The 14139-nt window shown below is 37.6% G+C and overlaps 1 protein-coding gene across 1 annotated transcript in view; it reads left to right on the forward strand.

Annotated features, from left to right (window-relative positions):
- Nucleotides 1-14139, forward strand: part of FRMD5 (FERM domain containing 5) — a 1150824-nt gene that overhangs the window by 548374 nt on the left and 588311 nt on the right. Inside the window, exons 8-9 of the mRNA XM_044077712.1 lie at nucleotides 664-727; nucleotides 4246-4337. Coding sequence (XP_043933647.1) covers nucleotides 664-727; nucleotides 4246-4337 — 156 coding nt within the window. The remainder of the gene's footprint in view (nucleotides 1-663; nucleotides 728-4245; nucleotides 4338-14139) is intronic.

Genomic DNA, 14139 nt, shown 5'->3' on the forward strand with positions numbered 1-14139 from the left:
CTGAGCTGCATGTGGCTACTAATACCTTGGTGTGTTGCATTGCTCAGGCAATTCACTTCATGAACTAGCAGCCGCAGCCAATATGTACTCAGAGGTTAGTAACCAGTATGATACTCTGATCACTTTCTTTCATTTAAGAATTTATTATCAGTGGCTCCTTTTTGAGCTTTCCCTTGAATGGTCCTAGGTCAACTGGTGCCCTAGGCAAAAGGGCTCCACGGCGCCCCCCACCACATTACCTGGTGCCCCCATCCTGGTCTACCTACACCAAATAAATACTGGAAAAGTGCCGCTGCTAGACCAGTGCCCTAGGCAGCCGCCTAGTTGGCCTATGCCTAAGGCCGGCTTAAGATGACTGACGTGCGGTTTTAACAGTAGTTTGCTTCATTTCAGATGTAGATCATTTTTGCTTATTCATTTTCACTGTCACTAGATTAGCAAAGCTTCAAATGTTCTGACTTGAATGCTTTATTTGTTTAATTTTAAAAGTGTATAGTGATATTTTATACCATGATTTTAAAATGCAAGTATCTATATAAAACCAAAAATTAACACTAAAAGAATCAGTGGCTATGATAAATGTTGATGTCTTGCTTTTAATCAAGTGCACTAGAAAATGATAAGGTATGATATATCTTATATCTTATATTTTATTCCCTTTAGGAATGATGTTACCAAACTCAAATTTGAAGGAAAGACATTTAATTTATATGCAAACCAAAAAGAGGTGAGCTGTGGCAAGGCCTGTTCTATGTTAACTCTTTCTTCCTTTTGGCTGCAATTTACATCACGTTTTCAGTATCTTGTTAGTCCCGGTAACACATTATGACAATAATTTAAAGCTGCTGCATTCGTACTTGTTTGTTTTTTCATTATCATTATTTGTTTCTTGGGCGAACAAGGAAAAAAAACAATTTCTAAAGTAATTAAGCTACATTTTACTTAGGGCAGCGGTAATGCAGTGCAAGAAGACACTAAGCACATTGTTGTTATTGTAATTATTAATTCACAGTAGCAGGTTTACTTGCTTACCAGCATGTAGTTCATGTCAAATTATTTTATCTGTTTTGTTTGAAGCCTTTCTTTTCACAAAGATCCAATCTTCATTAACTTATTTTCTTTAAATATATGCCATGTGCATGTCTATCCAGCCATCCGTTGTGGCCAGGAGACCAGTCAGTCTCCCTTTGTCCTTTTTTATACCTCTCATTTTGCCATATATCACTGCCGACGTGTGTAGTTAGAATTATGATATGTATCACTGTGGATTAAACCCACATTATTAAGACTGGGTTTTTTTCTTCCTTGGAGATTGTGACAGCTTCAAACTGCTCCACAGTTAGTACATTTTAAGATTTGTATTATTTTCTCTTTATTAATTCAGTATGAAGTAAGTATTTCTAAAAAAAACTTGTTTTGCTGTCTATTTACTCTGGTAGTTTAATGAACACTGACTTCATCTTATTGAAACTGTACTTGAGAACAGGTAAGCCATTAGATAAATAATAGCCCCTATGTCCAAGTAAAGCAAAATGTTCTCTTTAGTGCATTTAACCACATTGCATACAGTGCAGCACTCTACTATAAAGGACTGAATTCTGTACTTGGATCTACCCAGTGCAGAGGGTGTTATAGATGTACAGGTTAAGATACCCTTTAGCAATGGTTGTTATGCCAATGTGTACTTTTCAGTAAAGGGAAAAAAAGCCAGATTTTAGAAGAGTAAATTAAGTTGTACTGGGGCGGTTGTCAAGGAAGAGCTAGGACTCTAGATGCAAATTGAGGAAGTAAACATGCTTTTGTAATGAGTCGAGGGTGGACGACTCAGGCCTATGAACAACGGAGTAAAGAACAAGTAAAAGATAAAAAACAGAAGAAGGATCATGTGGTTACACAGAACTAGCAATTAAGACAAAAGGTAAGGCCTAAAAGAGGTGGAAAGGAGGAGGTAGGAAGCTAGAGGAGCCAAAATTCAAGTAATCTAGCAAAAAGACAGCAAAGATGGGAAAGGCAGGAAAGGTTACATTTGATACTGAAATAGCAAAAAGGAGTAATAAGGGACTGGAGTGTTTTTATATACATAGCAAAAAGAAGAAAGGGGGAGAAAGAAATGGTCAGGCTGAGCAAAAATGGGAGGGTGATCAGATAAGACTGAAAAAAAACAGAGGAAAAAATTAATACATAGTTTCAATCTTTAGAAATTAAAACAGTGGGAGGGTGCCATGCTAAAGAATGCAGAGCAAAATGGGCAAAGAGAAGACTGAAACCAGGCATGGAAGTGAGGAATTTTGGAAGGAACAAATTGCTGTTACTGAGGATAAAGCACAAGGAGTAGAAGGCTACCTCACACAGTCCACATATATGTGGCCAGTAAATTAGTGGATCCCCTGACAGAGTTGCCCAGTGGATCACTGGCTATTGCAGACGTACAGCTGGAGTAGAAGAGAACAACTGAGTTACGTTGGAGAGCAGAAAGACACCCAGGAAACTACAGACTCGATAGCTTAACAATGTAACAGGGAAGGTCATTGACAGAATCCTTAGGGAAAAGCTGCTGGTATTTCTGGAGGACAACAATCACCAGGACAGCAACCAACATGGCTTCACCATTAGAAGGAGCTGTCATTTAAGCTTAGTCACGTTTTATAACTAGGCTGCAGATGACCTGGAGATGGGAGTACAGGAGGACATAGTCTACCTGGACTTCAGCAAGGCATCTGATATAGTCCCACACAGGAAACTGACAGTAAAACTGGAAGGGCTGGTGGAAGGACCAAGAAGGAACAATTGGATTGTTGCATGGTTCCATGGCAGGGCAAAGAAAATTGTGGTGAGTGGGGCAATATCATGAATTAGGAGAGTGACTTGTGGAGTAATCTAGGAGACTGTCCTGGGTCCAGTACAATATGTTTGAGGGAACAGAGAAGACAGTCAACCTCCTTTCTGATGACACAATGGTAGGGGATGGGGGAAAGTCTAGCAGAGGATTTGGAAAAGTTGAGTCAGTTGACTAAAAGGTAGCAGTTGAGATTCAGTGCAAACAGATGCAAAGTGCCCCATTTAAGCCATGATAACCACAGTGTGAAATGTCAGGAAGGAGGAATGGAACTGATGGCAAAAAAAACAGGTAAAGGATCTGGGGGTGTTGATCACGCTTGAACTAGACCACCAGGAATAGAGTGTAAGGACAATAGCAGCATCAAGCAGAAACCCAGTATATATCCTCAAGGGGGACTGATTCCAATAGCAAGGGGCTAATGGTTCCACTCTACATGGCCTTGGCCAGACTATACTTTGAGTACTGTGTACAATTCTGGAGGCCATATAAGGAAAGTGGCAACTGTCTATTGGAAAGAATTCAGAAGAAAGCTATCAGAAACATCCATGGGATAAGGGGGAAAGAATATAACTAGAAGTCTTCTCAATCAAAACCAGACAAGACAGGGAAAACATGATACTGGGGTTGGGAGGGTGACCTAATGGTTAAGGTGTTTGCCTTACAAACACAAGGTACATGGTTTGAATCTCACAAGGGATAAATGGCTAGACTTAAAATGGCTCACAAGGGCAGTTAGCCTAGTACTAATCTATGAACCTATGAACAAGATCATATCTTGAATGTTAAATGCTCACTCTGAACAGACAGGATTGTAGGGACTACTTATGCCCTGCACCTCCACAAGTACTTTTTGAGAAAGAGAGTTGTAGACCCATGAAATGGGTGATGGAGAAGAAATCCACAGAGGTATTCAGGAAGACATGAGACAGGTGAAAAGTGGGAAATAGGGAAGGTGGGGATAAGGAGAGGTAAAATATTAAAGCATTTAAAATGGCAGTCTAAGCAGGCTTATCAGTTCCTTCTGCCATCAAGTAAATATAATCAAATATTTATCGATATGGATAGGTACAAAGCAGCTGATATGACATTTGATTTAGACATGCAGGTTTGTTGTGCATGGTTTGCAGTGTCCTTACTATAGTTCAGTTTCAGGTAAAAACAAGTCAGATCACAGAAGGCATACTGCTATTACTGGCTGTGCTACCTGCCTGATTTCTGTTTTGCTCAAGACAAGACTGAGAGAGATAGATATAGAATTAAAAAAGTTGCAGAGATGCTCATACTTCCCCAAAATAATGATCACAGTGCTGCTCTGATATTTAGCAAGGCATGAATGGTTAAATAACTGTTATATAAATGAGTATACAATTGTAATGTATCTATTGTATCTATGTATATTTTGACAGGATAAGAAAATAATCCTAACATACTTTGCCACAACACCTGAAGCCTGTAAACACCTCTGGAAATGTGGAATAGAAAATCAAGCTTTTTACAAGTAAGATACCTGTCAAAGTAATGACTATTTAATTAAAAAAAATCCATATTTTTTTGCATCTTGGTTTATTTAAAATGCACAGAACTGTCAATGTCTGCATTGTTTATATTTTGGATGTCTACCAACCAACATCTGATCTTTTGACATGAACTACTTTATAGCAAATCAGTATTTTGTTTTTTTACAACTTGATCTAAAACACACAAAATTGCCAGGTCAGTTTCAGAATGGCTTACATTTTTGATATCCACCAAATAAGAGCACTACTGAAATCCTCCAAAGCAAATTATAAGTCCAAATTGGCCACATCTACTAGAGACAATCATAAGGCCTTCTTCACATATGTCCACAACCTCAAAGGAAGCACCCAGATCTGTTCAGAACTGATGGTCAAGGACACCACATATACAAATGTTGTAGATATAGCAAACTTTCTGGCTGACAGATTCAGCAAAAACTTTACCCCTCTGTCCCCCCATCAGTAAATCAGGACATCTCCAGTACCTGGCCTCTTCCCCTTATATCTAGGGAACAGGTCATCACTGCTCTCTCAAAGGCAAAAAATACAGCCTCCATGGGACCTGATAACATCCCAGGCTGCATCCTACATGAACTCAGGCAGAAACTTGCAGCACCATTAGGCACCCTGTTCAACCAAAGCCTGAGTACTTGCTTCATCCCAGCTGAGTGGAGGACAGCCACTGTCATCCCTTTACACAAAGGTGGAGTGTTCATCGATCCGGGAAATTATAGACCCATCAGCCTAACTAGCCTGATCTGCAAGGCCATGGAACGGATCATGGACCTCATTAACAAGGACAATGGCAACCTCCAAATACTTGATCCCACACAGATTGGCTTTGTCAAGGAGCAGTCATGTCTGCTAAATTTGGTTGACTTCTTTGAGACAGTCACCAAAGCAATGGACAAGGGGAAGACAGTGCACACCACCTACCTTGACCTGGCCAAAGCCTTTGACACTATTCCCCACTCAGGCATAATAGATAAACTCTCTCAACTAGGCATCAATCCATATGTTACCAGATGGGTAGCAAACTGGCTCACTGATAGTACCCATGTAATCAAAATAGGGAAAGCCACCTCAAGCAGTAGATCCATAACAAGCAGCTTACCCCAGGGTTCGGTCTTGGGGGCCTCTGTTATTTGGGATATATTTTTCTGAGGTGCAGACCAAAACCAGTGGGCTATGACTGACCATGTTTGCAGATGACTGCAAGCTGGGTGCTGTCATCCATTCCCCTAGTGATGTGGGCATCCTCCAAGAGGGTCTCACTCAGACAAATGACTGGTGCCAGAAACATGACCCCAAGCTGAATATCAAAAAATGCATCTTCATCATGCCCTTTGGGGAGAGTGATGTCCCCACAAATTATCACATTATTAACAATGTCCTAAGCATGCAATCAGTCGTCAGGAATTTGGGCACCCAGGTGGATAGCAACCTGACTTTTGACCACCATGTTGCTTCCGTTGTACAGAAAGTCTTCAACATGGCCCAGCTCATAAGTAAGGGTGTCTCATCCATGGACAAGGAGGTCATAACATCCCTGTATTCTTCCCTTATTAGGCCCATTATTGAGTACAATGCCCCTTTCAGCATGTACCTCGCAAAGCACATGCAGCAGCTGGCGAGACCACAGATGTTCCTCACCATGTGAATCCAGGGCCTCCAACATCTACCCTACACAGATAGACTAAAAGCCCTATCCCTCTTCTCAGTTCCATACAGATTCCTCAGAGGTGACCTCTGTCTGGCATACAAGGCGACTGCGAACCCCACCTTGATGGGACTGCTGCATATCCACAAGTCAAGCTCCACTCTAGTAACCCACATGCATGGCCTCAAGCTGGTCTGCGACATCAACAAGACTAGTTGGCAGGACATATTTGTGTCCCTGAGACTCCCTTGTCTATGGAATAGACTCCCTCTCCATATCAAGCAGAGTACCTCTTTACCCCATGTTAAGAGCAACATGGATAACTGGATGGGAAACAGAAAATATACCCCTGGGATTCCACCCATGTCCCTGCTGGACAGGGGCATTGGGTACTGATGTGTCTAAACATGGGCCAAACTCTTGGCTAGGCTTATAAGGGCCTCAAGGCCAATAGCCTAGTAAACTCGTATGATCCTATGATATTTTGACATGAGCTATATTATTAGCAAATCATTGTTTTTGTTTTTTACCTCTTGGCTTAAAATATACAATATTGTCCGTTTATGAGTGGCTTACATGCCTGATATCCACCAAAGAACACATGCACTTTTGGCATGTGCTATTTTATTTTATTAGTAAATTACTGTTTCACACCGTGGTTTAAAATGCACAAAATTCAGTTTCTGTATCTTAACATTTTGGGTATCAAACAAAGAATACATGGGCAGGTATTCAGAAACATGTGCACCATACAAACCTGATTCCACTCAGGTTTGCACAGTACAATATGTGCTTCTAATCAGAAACCACTGTAATGTTACAGCTGTATGCAGTCAAAGGTAGGTAGCAGAACAGCAGTTTTCCAGACGTCAACACATGCAACTGTGGTAGTTTGGTCAACAATATTATTATTTAAATAGTCACAGACAAACAAATTAGTGCTTCAGCTATGCCTTCAAAGGTTCTAAAAACAATATATAGTAACAGTATTTAAATAGCTCTGCAACAATAATTAATCACTTAATCAAATTGATCAAAAACTCACGTTATTAAGCCTATGAAAGATATTTAGAGTACTTCATTCTTTAAACCATTTGGCTGCAGTGGATTATATACAAAAATATGCCATCCTTCCTTAGAAAACAAAATGTTACATACATTATAATACAGCTGAAGAAAAGAACATGCATACATAATAAAAAAATAAATAAATCTTTAGGATTTTGGTTATGCTTCTCAAGAAATGCAGTCACTAGACTAGTCTCAGAGACATTCCTGATGTCCCTATCATGTTGTTATAGTCTTGTCCTCCTTACCTGTCTCATTGTTTGATTAATATAACATTTATTACAGGGGCATTAAAGACCATAAGCCACTGCTGATAATAATTATCATTACCTAGGTATTTAAAACAGTTATCATCAATATTAAATTCAATACTAGAATCTAAATAAGCACGTTAAACATTACTTACGCCGTTTCATGCCTCAATCTCCAAAACAGAATGTACGAAATGATTACCACTACTTGGTGAATTTCTGTCAAAAACTTCTAACCGTAATTTATGCAAAACAGAATCTGAAGTAACTATATACCCGTGGTGCTTTAATATATGAGCTACCCCTTCTACAAAAGGGGAGCAGTACATAACAAAATATACTTCTTCAAGATTTTTATTAACCAGTTCTTTCCTTTTCCTTTTATACATAATCAATCTGACATTCTTTTTTAAACTATCATCCTTGATTTTCTGAAATGGCTGCATTAAATGAATATTAGTGTAGCCCATTGAAATTAATTTATCAACCACTTCCAAGGCTACTCTGAACATAAGTTTTTAACTCCCAAAAAGTCACCATAAGTTAAAAAACTCTGGAAATGAGTAGGCACTAATAGCAAAAAGAAAAATATTTACAGAAGCAGGTTTCCTATACATTGTAGTTTGTATCAAATTACTAACTATATAAACAGTAATATCTAAATCTCATATCCTTCTTTTTTAAACTCTGAAGAAAAATGAAGTCCAAAATTACTATCTTGGAATCTCCTCAAAAATTCCAAAAATAGCGTATCCGTCCCTTACACAATAAAATAAATCATCCATATATTGTTTATGAAAAGGAACATAATCTACAAAATATTGATCTTGATACAAAATCAGCTGTTCAAAATATCCCATAAATAAATTAGCATAAATAGGAGAAACCCTTGCACCCATAGCCATATAACGGTTGAAAAAATTCCCCATTAAACATAAAACAATTGTTTGTTGAGGAAAATTCTAAAATGTCTATTATATCCATGAAATTATCCAAATCTTTTAAAAAAATGTGAAACTGCTAATAATCCCAATTTACATGAGGTAGAAATATAAAGACTACAAACATCTACAGTGACCAACCAATAGCAATCCTTCCAATGAACTTTTTTTAACTTCTTGTATAAAATGCCAGCTATCCTGTAGAAATTAAGGCAATTGTTTAACATATGGTTGTAAAACATATCTAACATGAACAATTATATGACATCTTCTGTTGGTTTCTTGCTGTTACTTGCATTTACATGCATGCATACCAAAGTATATTTAACTATTTATTGTGACCAACTAGTCTTATTACTGTATTGTACTAAGTACAATAAATGCACAAACTGTTTCAGTTAATACGCATTTTACTATTACATTTTCCTTTCGGATCTACAAGCATGCAACACAGGTACTGTCAGCTCTCTATGGCAAATTCCCAAAGCTTGTTTATACGCACTCATATTTATACCAAAATGTCTAATATTTTTTCTCAGTCTAATGTATTACAGTTCTTTCTTTGTATAACAGTTTTTCTTTGTTCTCTTGTCCTTGTTTCTTTGTAGTTTAATAATCCATGGAAACTCAGTCTTGTATTATCTGAAACATGGTGTTCCAGCACTATCTGAAACTTGATGTTCTAACTTTATCTTGCTTGATGTTACATCTCTTTACTTTGTTAATGTCCTTCCAGCTGCCATTTGCACAGTTATTTTTATAGACTTTGTTTCTAAATAACCTACTCCTTTACATGGATGCCAATATCTAATTAAGCAATGCCAGCACACTTACTACTTCTTATTTTTCAGCATTTTATACTATTCCTAAACTAACCCTTTATATTTTATTTTGCTTCTAGGTTTCTTGAGACTATTCCTCATAGGGTACATACAAGCATTCTGTTTGCTGTTGCCACTGCCTTCTCACTCAGCTCCTATAGTGCCGTCCTTGTTTGGCAGATACTCCCAGATCCTTTTACTTCTCTTTCACTAGTAGTTTCATTCCCAAGTGCTGATGAATTCATCTACATTGAATTTAAACTGACACCTTCCTGCCCACTAGGTCAGCTTTTCCAAATCATTCCTTAAACTCTTACTTCATCCTCTGCTGCTCCAACACATTTGTGTCAACAGCAACATAGTTGCTCCTGTGCTCTGTTTTTTCATGTGTTTCAAATAAACAGACAGAAAAGTACTAGAACCAGGAATGACCACTGTGGTACAGTACTGATTACATCCATTATCCTAGCATGTCCTTCTTACCACAGATCTCCGTCTTCTACCGTCCAGCCATCTTCTATCTCAGTCCTACCAGAGTCCCTGCAATTTTCCCTAGCAGCCATCTGTATGGGACTAAATCAAAAGCCTTGGTGAAATACGGATCAAATTTACTGGTATCCCCTGTCAAATTCTCCTGTAACTCAAATAAAAAAACTGGATAAGATTAAGCTAACAGCGCCACTGACCCGTGCTGGCTGTTGTGTTCTAGAAAAGCAACCAGTCCTTTCCTAATGGTTCTCTAACTTGACTTGATTTTACTGCTTTTAGGCTAACTGGCCTGAGATTTTTGACAGATTTTTTACTCCCCCCCCCCCCCCAATCTCAAGATTAAAAAAAAAACCTGTGGAATCACTATTTTATTTTTCACTGCAAAATAAGGGAGACTTCGAGAGTAGGACTTCCTGCTTGGTGCATAGCCAAGCACAGAAAGAATGCAGTGGGTTTACCTGGTTTATATATCCCTTTTGTTTAAGTGGATGTTCATCTAATGTCATAAAATATGTTTAGACATACCTATTTATTTGCAGAAATAAGTTCCTCACTAGAAGCCTGAGCACAGCATAGTGTAAAGTGGCAGAACAATATGAAGACAGGAGCAACATGATTTGTTTTTGAGTACTGACTGATATGTTGCAGTATGTCGACACATAATTATTCATTTTTCTCCCCCCCTCCCTTTCCCAGTGTTAAAGTTTGTTTTAACCCAACATTATAAAGTCTGTATTATTTATGTGATTGTCACTTGTCAGGATTTTTTCTTAACAGACAGGAATGTCTTATTTGCATTTTAATTGTGTTGCTAGAATAGTCTTTTGTTTGTTTTAATTGGCAACCCAGGAGGTTTGAAATATGATCATTAGCTGACACTTAGATCAATCAAAAGTATTTTCAGATTTCTGCTGTTTCCAAAAGCAGCAAACTTAATATTTTAGCTACAGATTACATCTTTCGGCTCCATATTTTAATAACATGTATTGCAGCAAATTATATTTTTATCTCTGCACAATATTTTTAACACATATTAGTTAAACAAGAGGATATATGCCTTAAGCATTCAGATATGTCATTAATGCAATACGGCTGAAATCTCTCACATATTATAGCGACTATTACAGAATATAGAATTTGAGCAGTCTTTGGAAGGCTAGTCAGTTGAATGCTAGGGAGAGTTTGAAGTCTGACAGTTAGTGCAGTAGAGTAGACTGAAGCTGTGTGCTCTTGATGATCTATCTATTGTGGTCCATGGATCATTTCCTTCAGCCTGCAGCCTTCATCAGACTAATTTGTGACTCTGAGCAGGTTACTTAACCAAACAGTGGTTTGGGGTGCTTGAGAAGCTGTGATAGTCATATCAATAGTTTCCTTGACAGTATGTCTGATAACAGCATATGAACCTAAAGATTAAACATATGTTTAAATAGATATAAACTACTATGTGATAATAAGGGAGATGAAATTAACATAGATTGTTTTCTTTTTTTCTGTACAATATTGTTAGTGCGTATTAGTTAAAGCAAGACTGTATATGCTTTAAGCATTCAGATTGGGTTATTAGATTTTTGTCAAAGTACTTTAGCTTAACATATTGGGGTGGGTGATAGTTTCAGATGTCATAGCAGGTGGCTAATGATTTTGATTATGGAACTTGAACAATCTTAGGAAGGTTGATAATGTGAATGCTGGGGACTTTGGAGTCTGACCGTTGATGTAGTAGGTTGAAACTACGAACTGTTGATGAACTATTTTTTCTGGTCTTTGGTTTGATTCCCACAGCCTTTATCTGCCTACTATGTACCTTGGAGCATGTTACTTAGACAGACAGTGCTCTGGGGTTTCGGTATAACTGGGATAGTTTCTGCAATTTTCCCTTTGACTGCATACCAGGTAACCACCTATGAACCTAAATAATGGATACAGATTTGAATGGATGTAGACTACTATATGATGGTAAGGGAGATGAAATTGAAAGAGATTTTTTCCTGTATGCTGTTGTTGATGTATATATATGATTAAAGTGGGAGTGTGTATGCTCTTCTATCCTGATTGGATTGTTGGAAGATTGCTGTGTAAGCATTCTTGGTACACAGAGGTATAGGTTGGTGATGGCTCTGGACAGCATGTAGCTTTGTTGGAAGATTGCTTTGTAAGCATTCTTGGTACACAGAGGTATAGGTTGGTGATGGCTCTGGACAGCATGTAGCTTTGTTGGAAGATTGCTGTGTAAGCATTCTTGGTACACAGAGGTATAGGTTGGTGATGGCTCTGGACAGCATGTAGCTTTGTTGGAAGATTGCTGTGTAAGCATTCTTGGTACACAGAGGTATAGGTTGGTGATGGCTCTGGACAGCATGTAGCTTTGTTGGAAGATTGCTGTGTAAGCATTCTTGGTACACAGAGGTATAGGTTGGTGATGGCTCTGGACAGCATGTAGCTTTGTTGGAAGATTGCTGTGTAAGCATTCCTGGTACACAGAAGTATTGGTTGGTAAATGCTCTGGACAGCATGTAGTTTTGCTTGTGAAACTTGAACAGTCTTGAAAAGGTTGGTGATGTGGATGTTGGGGGAAAGTTTGAAGTCTGGAGATTGGTGCAATGGATTGAAGCTGTGGGGTCTTGTCAGGCTGTTTCTTCTGGTTCAAGCTTTGGTGTAGCTCTAAATGGGTTACTTAGCCGGATAGTGCTCTGTGGCATTTGGGGCTGAGATACATTCCTCAGTGGTCTCCTTAACTACATATCTGGTAACTGCCTATGAATCTAAAGATTAAACATATGTTTAAATTGATTCAAATTAATGCATGATAATAAGAATTAAAACTTTTTTAGCATAGTGATTTTTACATTTTTATAATATAATTATAAATGACATATATAAAGCTTTATTTGATTTTATATATATATATATATATATATATATATATATATATATATATGGGTCCTCTTCTAATGGTCGACATTTGAAATGTCGACCATGGGGAAGCGGCATTATGCTACAGTATGGAATGGAAAGATTTCCACTTCCGCACTGTAGTGCGATCTCGGAGTTGGTATATTTAAGTTACTGCTAGCAGCATTAAGGTAAGTTTGTGTTTGTGTTTTGTGTTTTACTTGTATGATCGAGATTTCAAATGTCGATAATATGGTCTCGGCCATATGAAAGTCAACATTTTGAAATTTTGGCCATATCAAGTAGACCTATATATATATATATATATATATATATATATATATATATATATATATATATACACACACACACACATGCATATATATAAAGGTCTACATATTTAGAGTAAGGGAAACTAGCATAAGTGGGCTAAGGGAGTAAAAGAAAATTAGAAGCGTAGTTTAAATGAAATTTCTATTCAAAAGAGGAACCTTTCCATGGAAGGGAATTGGTTTACTTGCAGTTTATTATATTTAATATTGTTAACTCCTTGCTTTTTGTGTCTATGTCAAATAAAATGAGAATTCAGGCAATAATTTTCCTTTTGTTTTCATACAGTCATTATTCTAAGGACCTGGTTACAATGGTGATCATAAAATAGTAATTGGATTAAATTATTTTATTTATTTCAATACTGCTTATATATTTAAATGTACTTGTGACCGCCTATGTGATGATATTGCTTTGTACTTTTCTGCTCTTATCCATCTGATTGTATTTTTTGTTTTTTTTCTGAGACCTTAGTTATTCTGCACTTCTATTTCAATAATCACAATTACTTGTAGAAACCATCTGTTTGTATGTTAAATCTGCTGGGCCAAAGTCTTACAGTTTAATTCACAGTTGTGGCAGAACTGGGTAATACTGCTACCATATGTGTGCCTTAATCATTTATTACTGCATTTTTTCCATAAACAGTGCTACTGGTAAATTTCTGCATAGTCTGGTGCTTTAAACTGTAGTAGAAGTTTAATAGTGAAAGAGTTGCATCTTCCACAGTTTGTGCTTCAGTGCTTTTATATTCTGCTTATAATTTACCTGCTTGCATTCTGTGACTGCCACATCCCCCTTTAATACATTCAGCTAAAGTGTCTGAAAGAGCACCAACATTGCCTTTATTTGGTTGGATTGCTCTCTAGCTAGCTGCTATTTCCAGCATAGAGCTACCCCCACCTGGTGACTTTTATCCAATACTTGGAGAGGTGTGGAACTGTGAGTAACTACCTTTTCAAAAAAAAAAGAAAAGATAATTAAATTATTCTAATTATTTCATTTCTGCTTACATATTTAAGTGCACTTGTGACCTGTGTAGTGATACTACTTTGTACGTTTCTGCTTTGATCCATCAGATTGCAATTTTTAGTTTATTCTGGGACTTTAGTTACTCTGCACTTCTATTTCCACAAGTAGAATTACTTGTAAAAGCTATATGTTCGTATTTTACACCCTGCCGGGACAAAGTCTTGTAGTGTAATTCCCCATTGTGGCAGAGCTATGTAACACTATTACCAGATTTGTGCCTTAATCCAGTCTGTTACTGGTAAATTCCTGCATGGTCTGGTGCTCTAAACTGCAGTAGAAGTTCAGTAGTGAGAGAA

The sequence above is a fragment of the Protopterus annectens genome, chromosome 7.part0 (assembly GCF_019279795.1).
Source record: "Protopterus annectens isolate FY-2018-M chromosome 7.part0, PAN1.0, whole genome shotgun sequence".
Lineage (NCBI taxonomy): Eukaryota > Metazoa > Chordata > Ceratodontiformes > Protopteridae > Protopterus > Protopterus annectens.